Below are 13,683 nucleotides of genomic sequence, written 5' to 3'. Positions count from 1 at the left end.
CGCCGCCGGCACGCGCGGCATTGCGTCGTACAGCGACGAAACGTAGGTGATGATGGACTTCTCGTCCGGCTGAGGAACGTCCACGTCTGCGGGGGCAGCGGCGGCGGCGTCAGCGGGGACAGCGCGGCACGGGGGGGGGCACGGGATAGGGGGGGACACAATAGGGGGGACACAATGGGGGGGGACACGGGATAGGGGGGGACAGGATAGGGGGGGACACAATAGGGGGGGACACAAAAGAGGGGGACACGGGATGGGGGGGACACGGGATAGGGGGAACACAAAAGAGGGGGACACGGGATGGGGGGAACACGGGATGGGGGAGGACACAAAAGAGGGGGACACAGGATGGGGGGAACATGGGATAGAGGACATGGGATGGGGGGACACAAAAGAGGGGGACATGGGATGGGGGGGACACAGGATGGGGGGGACACAAAAGAGGGAGGAACATGGGATGGGGGACAGGATAGAGGGGGACACAGAATGGGGGGGAACATGGGATGGAAGGACACGGGGGGGGACACGGGATGGGGGGGACATGGGATTGGGGGGACACGGGATAGGGGGGGGACGGGATGGGGGGGGGGGGACACCGGAGCACGGGGGGGGGGACAGGATAGGGGGGGACACAAAAGAGGGGGACACAGGATGGGGGGAACATGGGATCAGGGTGACATGGGAGGGAGGAACACAAAAGAGGGAGGAACATGGGATGGGGAGAGGATAGAGGGGGACACAGAATGGGGGGGAACACGGGATGGAGGGACACGGGAGGGGGGACACAAAAGAGGGGGGACATGGGATGGGGGGGACATGGGATAGGGGGGACACGGGATAGGGGGGACACGGGAAAGGGGGGACTCGGGAGAGGGGGGGACATGGGATGTGGGACATGGGATGGGGGGGACATGGGATGGGGGGGGACATGGGATGCGGGGACACAAAAGAGGGGGACACGGGATGGGGGAACACGGGATGGGGGAACACGGGGTGGGGTTGAGGATAGAGGGGGACACGGGGTGGGGGACACAATAAAGGGGGACACAGGATGGGGTTGAGGATAGAGGGGGACGTGGGGTGGGGGGACACGGGGTGGGGGGACACGGGGTGGGGGCCGCGGGGTCCGTGCCGGCGGTGTCACCTTCGGGGTCGAGCAGGCGCGTCACCCCCAGGTCGCGCTCGGCGGCGGCGAACGCCTGCTCCAGGTTCTCCAGGTTACTCTGCCGCAGCACTCGGCTCATGTCGATCAGCGCCGGCCTGCGGGACACCCCCGTCACCGCCACCAGGGCCACCACCACCGGGGCCACCGGGGCCACCACCGGGGCCACCACCGGGACCACCCCCGTCAGGGCCACCACCGCCACCGCCACCGGGGCCACCACCACCGGGGCCACCCCCGTCACACCCACCGCCGCCACCGCCGGGACCACCGGGGTCACCACCACCGCGGCCACCGCTGGGACCACCACCAGGGCCACCACCAGGAACCACCACCACGGCCACCACTGGGACCTCATGGTGGCCACTCCCCACCAGGAACCACCGGGGCCATTATAGGGACCACCACTGTGGCCACTCTGGCACCAAAGACCCACCATGGCCACAATAGGGACCACCATGGTGGCCACTCTCCACCAGGACCCACCGTGGCCGGGACAGGGACATCGTGGTGGCCACATTGGCATCAAAGATCTATGGTGGCCGGGATAGGGACCACCATGGTGGCCACTCCCCACCAGAACCCACCATGGCCATTATAGGGACCACCATGGTGGCCACTCTCCACCAGGACCCACCATGGCCAGGATAGGGACCACCACAGTGGCCACTCCCCACCAGGGACGGCTCTGGTGGCCAAGATGGGGACTTCATGGTGGCCACTCTGGCACCAAAGACCCACCATGGCCAGGATAGGGACCACCATGGTGGCCACTCTCCACCAGGACCCACCGTGGCCAGGACGGGGACCTCATGGTGGCCACATTGGCATCAAAGATCCATGGTGGCCGGGATAGAGACCACCATGGTGGTCACTCTCCACCAGGGACGGCTCTGGTGGCCACAAAAGGGACCTCGTGGTGGCCACTCTCCACCAGGGCCCCCATGGCGGCCGGGGTTTGGCGCGGGGTTTGGCGCGGGGTTTGGCGCGGGGCGGCACAGGGCCTGCAGGGACTCATCGCCGCCCTCGCCCCCGTCCCGGCACGCCGCGGCACCAAAGCCGTCAGCAGCCGCGTCAGCCACGATGGCATCGGCACGGCCGGCACGGCACGGCACGCGCCAACACCGCGCCCAACGCCGCACCCAACGGCAGCCGGAAACGCCCACGGAGCGCAGAGCGGAGACCGGGAATGACGGAGACCGACGAGGAGAGGAGATGAAAGAGATGGAAGAGATGAAGGAGAGAAGGAGAGAAGGAGAGAAGGAGAGAAGGAGATGAAAGAGATGAAGGAGATGAAGGACATGAAAGGAGAGAAGGAGAGAAAGAGGAGAGAAGGAGGAGGAGATGAAGGAGATGAAGGAGGAGGAGACAAAGAAGGAGGAGAGAAGGAGATAAAAGAGATGAAGGAGGAGAGAAGAAGAGAAGGAGGAGAAGATGAAGGAGATGAAAGAGATGAAAGAAGAGGAGAGAAGGAGAGAAGGAGGAGAGAAAGAGGAGAGAAGGAGAAGAGAAGGAGGAGGAGATGAAGGAGATTAAGGAGGAGGAGAGAAGGAGATGAAAGAGATGAAGGAGACGAAGGAGATGAAAGAAGAGGAGAGAATGAGGAGAGAAAGAGAGAAAGAAAGGAGAAGGAGGAGGAGATGAAGGAGGAGGAGAGAAAGAAGGAGAGAAGAAGGAGATGAAAGAGATGAAAGAGATGAAGGAGATGAAGGAGATGAAAGAAGAGGAGAGAAGGAGAGAAGGAGGAGAGAAGGAGAAGAGAAGGAGATGAAGGAGATGAAAGAGATGAAGGAGACAAAAGAGATGAAAGAAGAGGAGAGAAGGAAGAGAGAAAGGAGGAGAGAAGGAGGAGAGAAAGAGGAGAGAAGGAGGAGAGAAGGAGGAGAGAAGGAGGAAGAGATGAAGGAGATTAAGGAGGAGAAGAGAAAGAAGGAGGAGAGAAGAAGATGAAAGAGACGAAGGAGACAAAGGAGATGAAAGAAGAAGAGAGAAGGAGGAGAGAAAGAGGAGAGAAAGAGGAGAGAAGGAGGAGAGAAGGAGATGAAGGAGATGAAAGAGATGGAGGAGAGAAGAAGGAGAGAAGGAGGAGGAGATGAAGGAGATTAAGGAAGAGAGAAAGAAGGAGGAGAGAAGATGAAAGAGATGATGGAGACGAAGGAGATGAAAGAAGAGGAGAGAAGGAGAGAAGGAGGAGAGAAAGAGAAGAGAAGGAGAAGAGAAGGAGAGAAGGAGATGAAAGAGATGAAGGAGGAGGAGAGAAGGAGATTAAGGAGGAGGAGAGAAAGAACTGGGAGAGAAGGAGATGAAAGAGATGAAGGAGACAAAGGAGATGAAAGAAGAGGAGAGAAGGAAGAGAGAAAGGAGGAGAGAAGGAGACAAAGGAGATGAAAGAGGAGAGAAGGAGATGAAAGAGATGAAGGGGATGAAGGAGGAGGAGAGAAGGAGAGAAGGAGGAGAGGAGAGAAAGAGGAGAGAAGGAGAGAAGGAGGAGGAGAGAAAGAAGGAGGAGAGAAGGAGAAGGAGAGAAGGAGATGAAAGAGATGAAGGAGATGGAGGAGAGAAGGAGGAGGAGAAGAAGGAGATGAAAGAAGAATAGAGAAGGAGGAGAGAAGGAGACAAAGGAGATGAAAGAGGAGAGAAGGAGAGAAGCAGAGAAGGAGATGAAGGAGATAAAAGAGGAAAGAGATGAAGGAGAGGAAATAGAGGAAAGGGGAAAGAAGAGGAGAAGGAGAGAAGGAGAGAAGGAGGTGAAAGAGGAAAGAGAGGAAAGAGGAAAAAAGGAGAGAAGATGATGAGGGAGATGAAAGAGATGAAAGGGGAGAAAAGGAGAGGAGAGGAGGAGAGAAGGAGAAGGAGAGAAGGAGGAGGAGAGAAAGGGATGATGGGGATGGAGATGGAGATGATGGAGCAGGAGATGAGATGGGATGAGGACAGAGATGGGGATGGGAATGAGGAGGGGATGGAAAGAGGGGATGGAAAGAGGGGATGGGATGGGAGGGGAGGGGTCTGGGACGGCGCTGGGCTCCGGCACCTACTTGTGCCGATGGATGATGGCGTTGAAGAGGCGTCCGTCGCGCCAACTGGTGGTGAAGTTGTCGCAGCGCAGCCCCTGGTAACCCTCCACCATGCGCTGCGACCACAGCAGCAGCTTCTCCTTGGCCGTCATGTCCTCCGACTGCCCCGAGACCTGGATGTCCGAGATCTGCCCCCGGCGACACGGCAACGATGGCACCGGCACCGCCCCCGGCAGCGCCATCATCTCCATCACCATCGCCACCGTATCACTGCTGCCACAACCTCCCACCACTGCACCACCATCATCACCATCTTCACCATCTTCATCACCACCATCTCCATCACCACCGTCATCACCATCACCATCATCACCATCTTCATCATCACCATCATCACCATCGTCATCATCACCATCTCCATCATCACTATCATCACCATCTTCACCACCACCATCTCCATCACCACCGTCATCACCACCATCATCACCATCTTCATCATCACCATCTCCATCACCACCATCACCATCACCACCATCACCATCGTCATCGTCATCATCACCATCTCCATTATCACCATCTTCATCATCACCATCATCACCATCATCATCACCACCATCTCCATCATCACTATCATCATTATCACCATCACCACCATCTCCATCACCATCTCCATCACCACCATCATCACCACTGTCATCACCACCATCATCACCATCATCATCACCATCATCATCATCATCATCACCACCGTCATCACAATCGTCATCACCACCTCCATCACCACATCTTTGCTTCCCCAACCTCCCACCATCACCACCACCACCGCCATTATCATCATCACCATCACCACTGTCACCATCTCCATCACCACCACCACGATCACCACCTCAGTGCTACTGCAACGTTCCCCCATCGTCACCACCATCATCACCATCGTCATCACCACCATTATCACCACCACCATCACCACTGTCATCACGATTGTCGTCATCACCACCAACATCACCACCATTGTCATCATCACCACCATCACCACTGTCATCACCACTGTCGTCACCACTGTCGTCACCACCACCACCATCTTCATCACCACCGCTGTTATCATCATCATCATCACCATTATCATCATTGTCATCACCACCATCTCCATCACCACCACCGTTATCATCATCACCACCGTCACCACCTCCACCACCACCACCGTTATCATCATCATTGTCATCAACACCACCACCATTATCATCATCGTCATCACCACCATCACCATCACCACTGCCATTATCATCATCATCACCACCGTCACCATCTTCATCACCACCGCCATCATCATCATCATCGTCACCACCATCACCATCTCCATCTCCATCACTGTTATCCTCATCATTGTCATCACCACCATCTCCATCTCCATCACCACCACTGTTATCATCGTCATCACCTCCATCTCCATCACCATCACCATCTCCATCACCACCACCATTATCATCATCATCATCATCTCCATCACCATCTCCATCACCGTTATCATCATCATCATCACCACCATCTCCATCACCACCACTGTTATTGTCATCACCACCATCTCCATCTCCATCACCACCACCATTATCATCATCATCGTCATCACCACCATCACCACCATTAACATCATCATCATCACCATCACCATCTCCATCTCCATCACCACTGCCATTAACATCATCATCATCATCTCCATCACCGTTATCATCATCATCATCATCACCACCATCTCCATCACCACCACCATTATCATCGTCATCACCACCATCACCACCATCACCATCATCATCACCTCCATCTCCATCACCACCACCATTATCATCATCATCGCCATCACCACAGTCACCATCTCCATCACCATCACCATCACCACCACCACCATCTCCATCTCCATCACCACCACCGTCACCATCTCCATCCCCATCCTCACGGCCACGATCACCGCTTTGCTGCTCCCGCCCCCTCCCCATCACCACCCCCCCCACCGCCACGGCCCCCCTGGTTCCCGTCCCGTTCCGTCCCGGCGGTCGCGGCCGCGGCGCCACCTGGAAGTGGAGGATGATGGTCCAGATGAGCCCCAGCGTCAGTTTGGGGTTCCCATCGGCGATGTCATCGTTGCGGATGTTCACCAACTTCACCTGCGGAGACCGGCGCGGCGCTGGGGGAGCTCTGATGGAGCCACCGCCGCCAACACCACCGCCAACACCACCGCCACCACTGCCACCGCCGCCACCACCACCGCCACCACCACCGCCACCACCGCCACCACCACCGCCACCACCACCACCGCCACCACCACCACCACCACCACCACCACCACCACCACCACCACCGCCGCCACCACCACCGCCACCACCACCACCACCACCGCCACCACCACCACCGCCGCCACCACCACCACCACCACCACCACCACCACCACCACCGCCGCCACCACCGCCGCCACCACCACCGCCACCACCACCACCACCACCACCACCACCGCCACCACCACCACCGCCACCACCACCACCGCCGCCACCACCACCACCACCACCACCACCACCACCGCCACCACCACCACCACCACCACCACCACCACCGCCGCCACCACCGCCGCCACCACCACCACCACCACCACCACCACCGCCACCACCACCACCGCCACCGCTGCCACCACCACTGCCACCACTGCCACCACCACCACCACTGCCACCACCGCCACCACTGCCACCACCACCGCCACCACCACCGCTGCCACCGCCACCACCACCGCCACCACCGCCACCGCCGCAGCGCCGCCACTCACCTGCCGGTGCTTCAGGTAGTTGAGGGCGATCTGCACGTTCTGCAGTTTATGGAAGCGCATGCGGCCCTTCTCGCGCGGCTGCGGGGACAGCGGACGGCAGCGCCGCCATCAGCGCCGGCACCGCCAACACCACCACCACCGCCCCCTCATACAACCACCGCGGTGAGAGCTGCACCGCAGCAACCACCGCCGCCGCAATCCCACCCCACGCGCCGCCATCACCGCCGCCGAGGACCCCGCGGTGCCACACGCGGCCATCACCGCGTCCCACGGCGCCGCCGCGCAGCCCCACCCCATGCAGCGCCGCATGGCTCCCGCCGCCTCGCTCCGACTCTGCCATGCGGCGGCGGCGGCGGTGGAGGCATCGCCCCGGTAGGGAACGCCGACGCCACCCGCGGGCGCCCATGCGGCGCAAGCGACTCACCAAGCGCAGGGTCCGCAGGACGTCGCGCTCCCGGGGCTGCGGCGCAAAGAGGAGAGGAGGAGGGAAAGGCCGAGGCGGCGGCACCGAAGCAAAGAGACGTCAGAGGCGGCGGCGCCAGCGGTGCGGTGGGATGGCGGCGAGGGGGATGCGGTGGTGGCACAGGAGGGAAGCGGCGGTGCAGGAGGGATGCGGTGGGATGGTGGCGAGGGTGGGATGCGGTGCATGGTGGCGCAGGAGGGATGTGGTGGAATGCGGTGGCACAGGAGGGATGCAGCGGTGCAGGAGGGATGCAGTGGGATGGCAGCGAGGGTGGGATGCGGTGGCGGTGCAGGGGGGATGCGGTGGAATGTGGTGGCGCAGGAGGGATGCAGTGGTGCAGGAGGGATGCGGTGGGATGGCGGCGAGGGGGATGCGGTGGTGGCACAGGAGGGATGCAGTGGAATGCAGTGGCGCAGGAGGGATGCGGCGGTGCAGGAGGGATGCAGTGGGATGACAGCGAGGGGGATGCGGCGGCGGTGCAGGAGGGATGCGGTGGGATGGCAGTGAGGGGGATGCGGTAGCGGTGCAGGAGGGATGCAGCAGTGCAGGAGGGGTGCAGTGGGATGGTGGCAAGGGGGATGCAGTGGTGGTGCAGGAGGGATGCGGTGGAATGCAGTGGTGCAGGAGGGATGCGGCGGTGCAGGAGAGATGTGGTGGCGGTGCAGGAGGGATGCGGTGGGATGGCGGTGAGGGGCGATGCGGTGGAATGCAGTGGTGCAGGAGGGATGCGGTGGGATGGTGGCGAGGGTGGGATGCAGTGGCGGTGCAGGAGGGATGCAGTGGGATGCAGCAGTGAAGGAGGGATGCGGCGGAATGCAGTGGTGCAGGAGGGATGCGGTGGTGCAGGAGGGGATGCGGTGGAATGCAGTGGTGCAGGAGGGATGCGGTGGTGCAGGAGGGATGTGGTGGGATGGCGGCGAGGGTGGGATGCGGCGTGTGGCGGCTCCGCAGAGGAGACGGCGAAGCGACAGAACAGAGACAGAGAGGGAGAGACGCGATGCGTGATGGCTGCGGCGTCGCCGTCGCAATACGTACCAGGGCGTCGCCCGACAGCACCTCCAGCAGCGAAATGAGGTTGTGGCCATCGCGCAGATCCTCGTAGAGGTCGTGGACGTGGCGCTGCGCCTGCGGGGAATGCGGCATCGTCACCACCGGAGCGGCACAGCGCCACAGCCACCGCACCGCAGCGCCTGCAGGACCCGCGCTGCACCGCCGCCACCGCCACCGCAGGACACAGACGCGTTAGGGCTGCACCAACGCGTGGGGCTGCGGCTGAGGCTGCAGCGGTGCTGGTGGTGCAGTGGGGCTGCGGCTGTGGTGGGAGCTGCAGTGGGGCTGCGGCAATGGGGCTGCAATAGTGGCGATGTAACGGGGAGGCCGCGATGGGGCTGCAGCGATGGCACTGCTGCAATGGGGCTGCAATGGGGCTGCAGCAATGGGGCTGCAGCAGAGCTACAATGGAGCCACAGCGATGGCGCTGCAGTGATGGGGCTGCAATGGGGCTGCAATGGGGCTGCAATGGGGCTGCAGCGATGGCACTGCTGCAACGGGGCTGCAATGGGGCTGCAGCAATGGGGCTGCAGCAGAGCTACAATGGGGCTGCAGCAATGGGGCTGCGAAAGAGCTGCAATGGAGCTGCAGCAATGGGGCTGCACTGGGGCTGCAATGGGGTTGCAGCAATGGCGCTGCAGTGATGGGGCTGCGAAAGAGCTGCAATGGAGCTGCAGTGATGGGGCTGCGACGGGGCTGCAATGGGGCTACAACAATGGGGCTGCAGCGCTGGGGCTGCATTGGGGCTGCTGCAATGGGGCTGCTGCAATGGGGCTGCTGCAATGGGGCTGCAGTGATAGCGCTGCAATGGGGTTGCAGCGATGGAGCTGTGATGCAGCTGCAGTGGTGCTGCAGCGCTGGGGCTGCGTTGGTGCTGCGTTGGTGCTGCGCCGCGGCCGTACCTTCAGGAGGTGTTTGTTGACCCATTTGGTGAAGGTTTTCTTCTGGACGCGATCGCGTTCGTCTGAAAGAGAAGAGACGGAGCCCTCAGCACCGGCGCAGGATCGGGCCCAGAGCCCCGCGTCAGGAGGGGACCCTCGGGGGGCGCTCAGCACCCGCAGCCCCAGCTCGGGGCGGCGCCGCGGTCAGGATGGGACCCCCTGGACGGGGCTGAGCTCGGGGGGCGCTGAGCACCCTCAGCCCCGGGACGGCACCGCAGTCAGGATGGGACCCCGAGGAGTCCGAGAAAGGCAAATCCAGGGCGGTGCTGAGCCCCAACTCAGCACCCGCAGCGCTATGGGGCGGCGCCGGGGTCAGGATGGGACCCCCTGGATGGGGCTGAGCTCGGGGGGTGCTGAGCTCGGGGGGTCCAGGATGGTACTGAGCCCTCAGGAGCTGCACCCCAACCTCGGCTCAGCACCCTCAGCCCAATGGGGCGGCGCCGGGGTCAGGATGGGACCCCCTGGATGGGGCTGAGCTCGGGGGGTGCTGCGCCCCAACTCAGCACCCACAGCACAATGGGGCGGCGCCGGGGTCAGGATGGGACCCCCTGGATGGGGCTGAGCACCCTCAGCCCAAGCACAGCTCTGGGGTCAGGATGGGACCCGGGGAGCAATGGGGATCAGACCAGGATGGGGTTCAGCTCGGGGGGTGCTGAGCTCGGGGGGTGCTGAGTGAGGGGGTCCAGGATGGTGCTGAGCCCCCATGAGCTGCACCCCAACCTCGGCTCAGCACCCACAGCCCACCCAGGACGGGGTCAGGATGGGACCCTCGAGAGCCAACAGAGAGCCCCGAGGACGGCGCTGAGCTCGGGGGGCACTGAGCTCAGGGGGTTCAGGATGGTGCTGAGCTCAGGGGGTGCTGAGCTCGGGGGGTCCAGGATGGCGCTGAGCTCAAGGGAGCTGCACCCCAATCCCGGCTCAGCACCCACAGCCCATCCAGGACGGGGTCAGGATGGGACCCCCAGGATGGGGCTGAGCTCGGGGGGCTCTGAGCTCGGGGGGTGCTGAGCTCGGGGGGGTCAGGATGGCGCTGAGCTTGGGGGGCGCTGAGCTCGGGGGGTTCAGGGGGTGCTGAGCTCGGGGGGTGCTGAGCTCGGGGGGGTCAGGATGGCGCTGAGCTCGGGGGGTGCTGAGCTCGGGGGGTTCAGGGGGTGCTGAGCTCGGGGGGTGCTGAGCTCGGGGGGCGCTGAGCTCGGGGGGGGTCAGGATGGTGCTGAGCTCGGGGGGTGCTGAGCTCGGGGGGTTCCGGATGGCGCTGAGCCCCCGGGAGCTGCACCCCCATCCCGGCTCAGCACCCTCGGGCCGAGCAGAGCGGCTCCGCGGTCAGGATGGGACCCCCAGGATGGGGCTGAGCCCCACGGAGCGATCGGAGCTGAGCCCACACCTCCCTCCGCCCTCAGCACCCCGAGCTCGGCCGTGGGGCAGCCGTGGGGCAGCAGTGGGGCAGCAGTGGGGCAGCAGTGGGGCAGCCGTGGGGCAGGAGTGGGGCAGCAGTGGGGCAGCTGTGGGGCAGCTGTGGGGCAGCCGTGGGGCAGGAGTGGGGCAGCAGTGGGGCAGCTGTGGGGCAGCTGTGGGGCAGCCGTGGGGCAGCAGTGGGGCAGCTGTGGGGCAGCCGTGGGGCAGCTGTGGGGCAGCTGTAGGGCAGGAGTGGGGCAGGCCTCGCCACGCTATGGGGCAGCCATTGGCACGCTGTGGGGCAGCCGTGGGGCAGCAGTGGGGCAGCTGTGGGGCAGGAGTGGGGCAGGCCTCACCACGCTATGGGGCAGCCGTTGGCACGCAGTGGGGCAGCCATTAGGCAGCCATGGGGCAGGCAGTGGGGCAGCTGTGGGGCAGGCCTGGCCACGCTATAGGGCACGCTGTGGGCACGCCACAGGACAGGCCTGGACACGCTATGGGGCAGCCGTTGGCGCGCTATGGGGCAGCCGTTGGACGCCGTGGGGCAGCCAGCACAGCCACCATGTGGGGCAGCTGTGGGGCAGCTGTGGGGCAGGCGAGGCAGCCATGGGGCAGGAGTGGTAACTGCATTGTGGGGCAGTTGTGGGGCAGCCATGGGACAGCTGTGGGGCACCCGTGCTGTGGGGCAGGCGTGGCAGCCTCACTATGGGGCAGGCGTGGGGCAGCCATGGGGCAGCCATGGGGCAGCCAAGGCAGCTGTGGGGCAGCAGTGGGGCAGGCCTGGCCCTGCTGTGGGGCAGGCACTGGGGCAGCCGTGGGGCAGCCATGGGGCAGCTGCACTGTGGGGCAGCTGTGGGGCAGCCGTGGGGCAGGCATGGGGCAGGCCTGCTGTGGGGCAGCCGTGGGGCAGCCGTGGGACAGCCCTACTGTGGGGCAGCCGTGGGGCAGCCATGGCAGCTGTGGGACAGCCATGCTGTGGGGCAGCCATGGGGCAGCCGTGGGGCAGGCGTGGCAGCCGTGGGGCAGCCGTGGGGCAGCCCTGCTGTGGGGCAGCCATGGGGCAGGCAGAGCAGCTGTGGGGCAGCCGTGGGACAGCCATGCTGTGGGGCAGGCGTGGCAGCCGTGGGGCAGCCATGGGGCAGCCGTGGGGCAGCCCTGCTGTGGGGCAGGCGTGGCAGCCGTGGGGCAGCCGTGGGGCAGGTGTGGGGCAGGCGTGGGGCAGGCGTGGCAGCCGTGGGGCGTGGGAGGAAGCGCTCGCGCCGCCATGGGCACAGCGGCGGCCAACGCCCCACGGCACCCACAGCCCCAGGGCCGCTGTGGGGCTGCCCCATAGCCGGGGGGAACACCGCCGCCCCACGTGGGGCGCTGCCCCATAGCCCCAGTGGGGGCGCTGCCCCATAGCCCCAATGTGGGGGGGCGCTGCCCCATAACCTGCGCCCCACACCCCACAAGCCCCACAGTGCCCCCCATCCCTGTGCCCCACAGCGCCCCACATCATCCCACACTGCCCCACATCGCCTCCCCGCGCCCCACAGCCGCCCCCCCCCCCCGTGCCCCACATCAGCCCCACACCGCAGCCGCCCCACATCGCCCCACGGACCCCACACCTCTGCTGCCCCCCCGGTGCCCCACATCGCCCCACATCGCCCCATATCTCTCCCCACTGCCCCCCCCGTGCCCCACACCGCCCCACACCTCCATCTCCCCCTGTACCTCTCCTGCCCCACATCTCCCCCCACGGCCCTGTGCCCCATATCACCCCACACCCCCCCTACCCCACATCTCTCCCCACACCTCTCCTGCCCCACATCTCCCCCCATCTTTCCCCACACCCCTCTGCCCCACATCTCCCCCCATCTCCCCACACCCCCCTCTGCCCCACATCTCCCCCCATCTCTCTCCACACCCCCCTCTGCCCCACATCTCCCCCCATCTCTCTCCACACCCCCCTCTGCCCCACATCTCCCCCCATCTCTCCCCACACACCCCTCTGCCCCACATCTCCCCCCATCTCTCTCCACACCCCCCTCTGCCCCACATCTCCCCCCATCTCCCCACACCCCCCTCTGCCCCACATCTCCCCCCATCTCCCCACACCCCCCTCTGCCCCACATCTCCCCACACCTCTCCTCTCCCCACATCTCCCCCCACATCTCCCCACACCCCCCCTACCCCACATCTCTCCCCACACCTCTCCTGCCCCACATCTCCCCCCATCTTTCCCCACCCCCCTCTGCCCCACATCTCCCCCCATCTCTCTCCACACCCCCCTCTGCCCCACATCTCCCCCCATCTCCCCACACCCCCCTCTGCCCCACATCTCCCCCCATCTCCCCACACCCCCCTCTGCCCCACATCTCCCCCCATCTCCCCACACCCCCCTCTGCCCCACATCTCCCCCCATCTTTCCCCACACCCCTCTGCCCCACATCTCCCCCCATCTCTCTCCACACCCCCCTCTGCCCCACATCTCCCCCCATCTCCCCACACCCCCCTCTGCCCCACATCTCCCCACACCTCTCCTCTCCCCACATCTCCCCCCACATCTCCCCACACCCCCCCTACCCCACATCTCTCCCCACACCTCTCCTGCCCCACATCTCCCCCCATCTCTCCCCACACCCCTCTGCCCCACATCTCCCCCATCTCGCCCCACACCCCCTCTGCCCCCCATCTCCCCACACCTCTCCTCTCCCCCCATCTCTCCCCACACCCCCTCTGCCCCCCATCTCCCCACACCTCTCCTCTCCCCCCATCTCTCCCCACACCCCCTCTGCCCCCCATCTCCCCACACCTCTCCCCACACCTCTCCCCACACCTCTCCTCTCCCCCATCTCCCGCAGCGCCGC

General features: G+C 64.1%; 1 protein-coding gene across 1 annotated transcript in view; it reads right to left on the bottom strand.

Moving 5' to 3' along the window:
• Positions 1-6: 6 nt before the first annotated feature.
• The window catches only part of LOC128850575 (plectin-like), a gene marked incomplete at its 3' end in the record, with an annotated part of 30,247 nt that continues 16,570 nt past the window's right edge, over positions 7-13,683 (bottom strand). Inside the window, exons 2-9 of the mRNA XM_054055527.1 lie at positions 9,401-9,462; positions 8,484-8,573; positions 7,410-7,445; positions 6,986-7,063; positions 6,243-6,335; positions 4,198-4,364; positions 1,145-1,260; positions 7-86 (exon numbers count right to left, since the gene is read on the bottom strand). Coding sequence (XP_053911502.1) covers positions 7-86; positions 1,145-1,260; positions 4,198-4,364; positions 6,243-6,335; positions 6,986-7,063; positions 7,410-7,445; positions 8,484-8,573; positions 9,401-9,462 — 722 coding nt within the window. The remainder of the gene's footprint in view (positions 87-1,144; positions 1,261-4,197; positions 4,365-6,242; positions 6,336-6,985; positions 7,064-7,409; positions 7,446-8,483; positions 8,574-9,400; positions 9,463-13,683) is intronic.

The sequence above is a fragment of the Cuculus canorus genome (genome assembly GCF_017976375.1).
Source record: "Cuculus canorus isolate bCucCan1 chromosome 2 unlocalized genomic scaffold, bCucCan1.pri SUPER_2_unloc_1, whole genome shotgun sequence".
Classification (NCBI taxonomy): Eukaryota; Metazoa; Chordata; class Aves; order Cuculiformes; family Cuculidae; genus Cuculus; species Cuculus canorus.
This window is presented reverse-complemented; position numbering and strand designations above follow the sequence as displayed.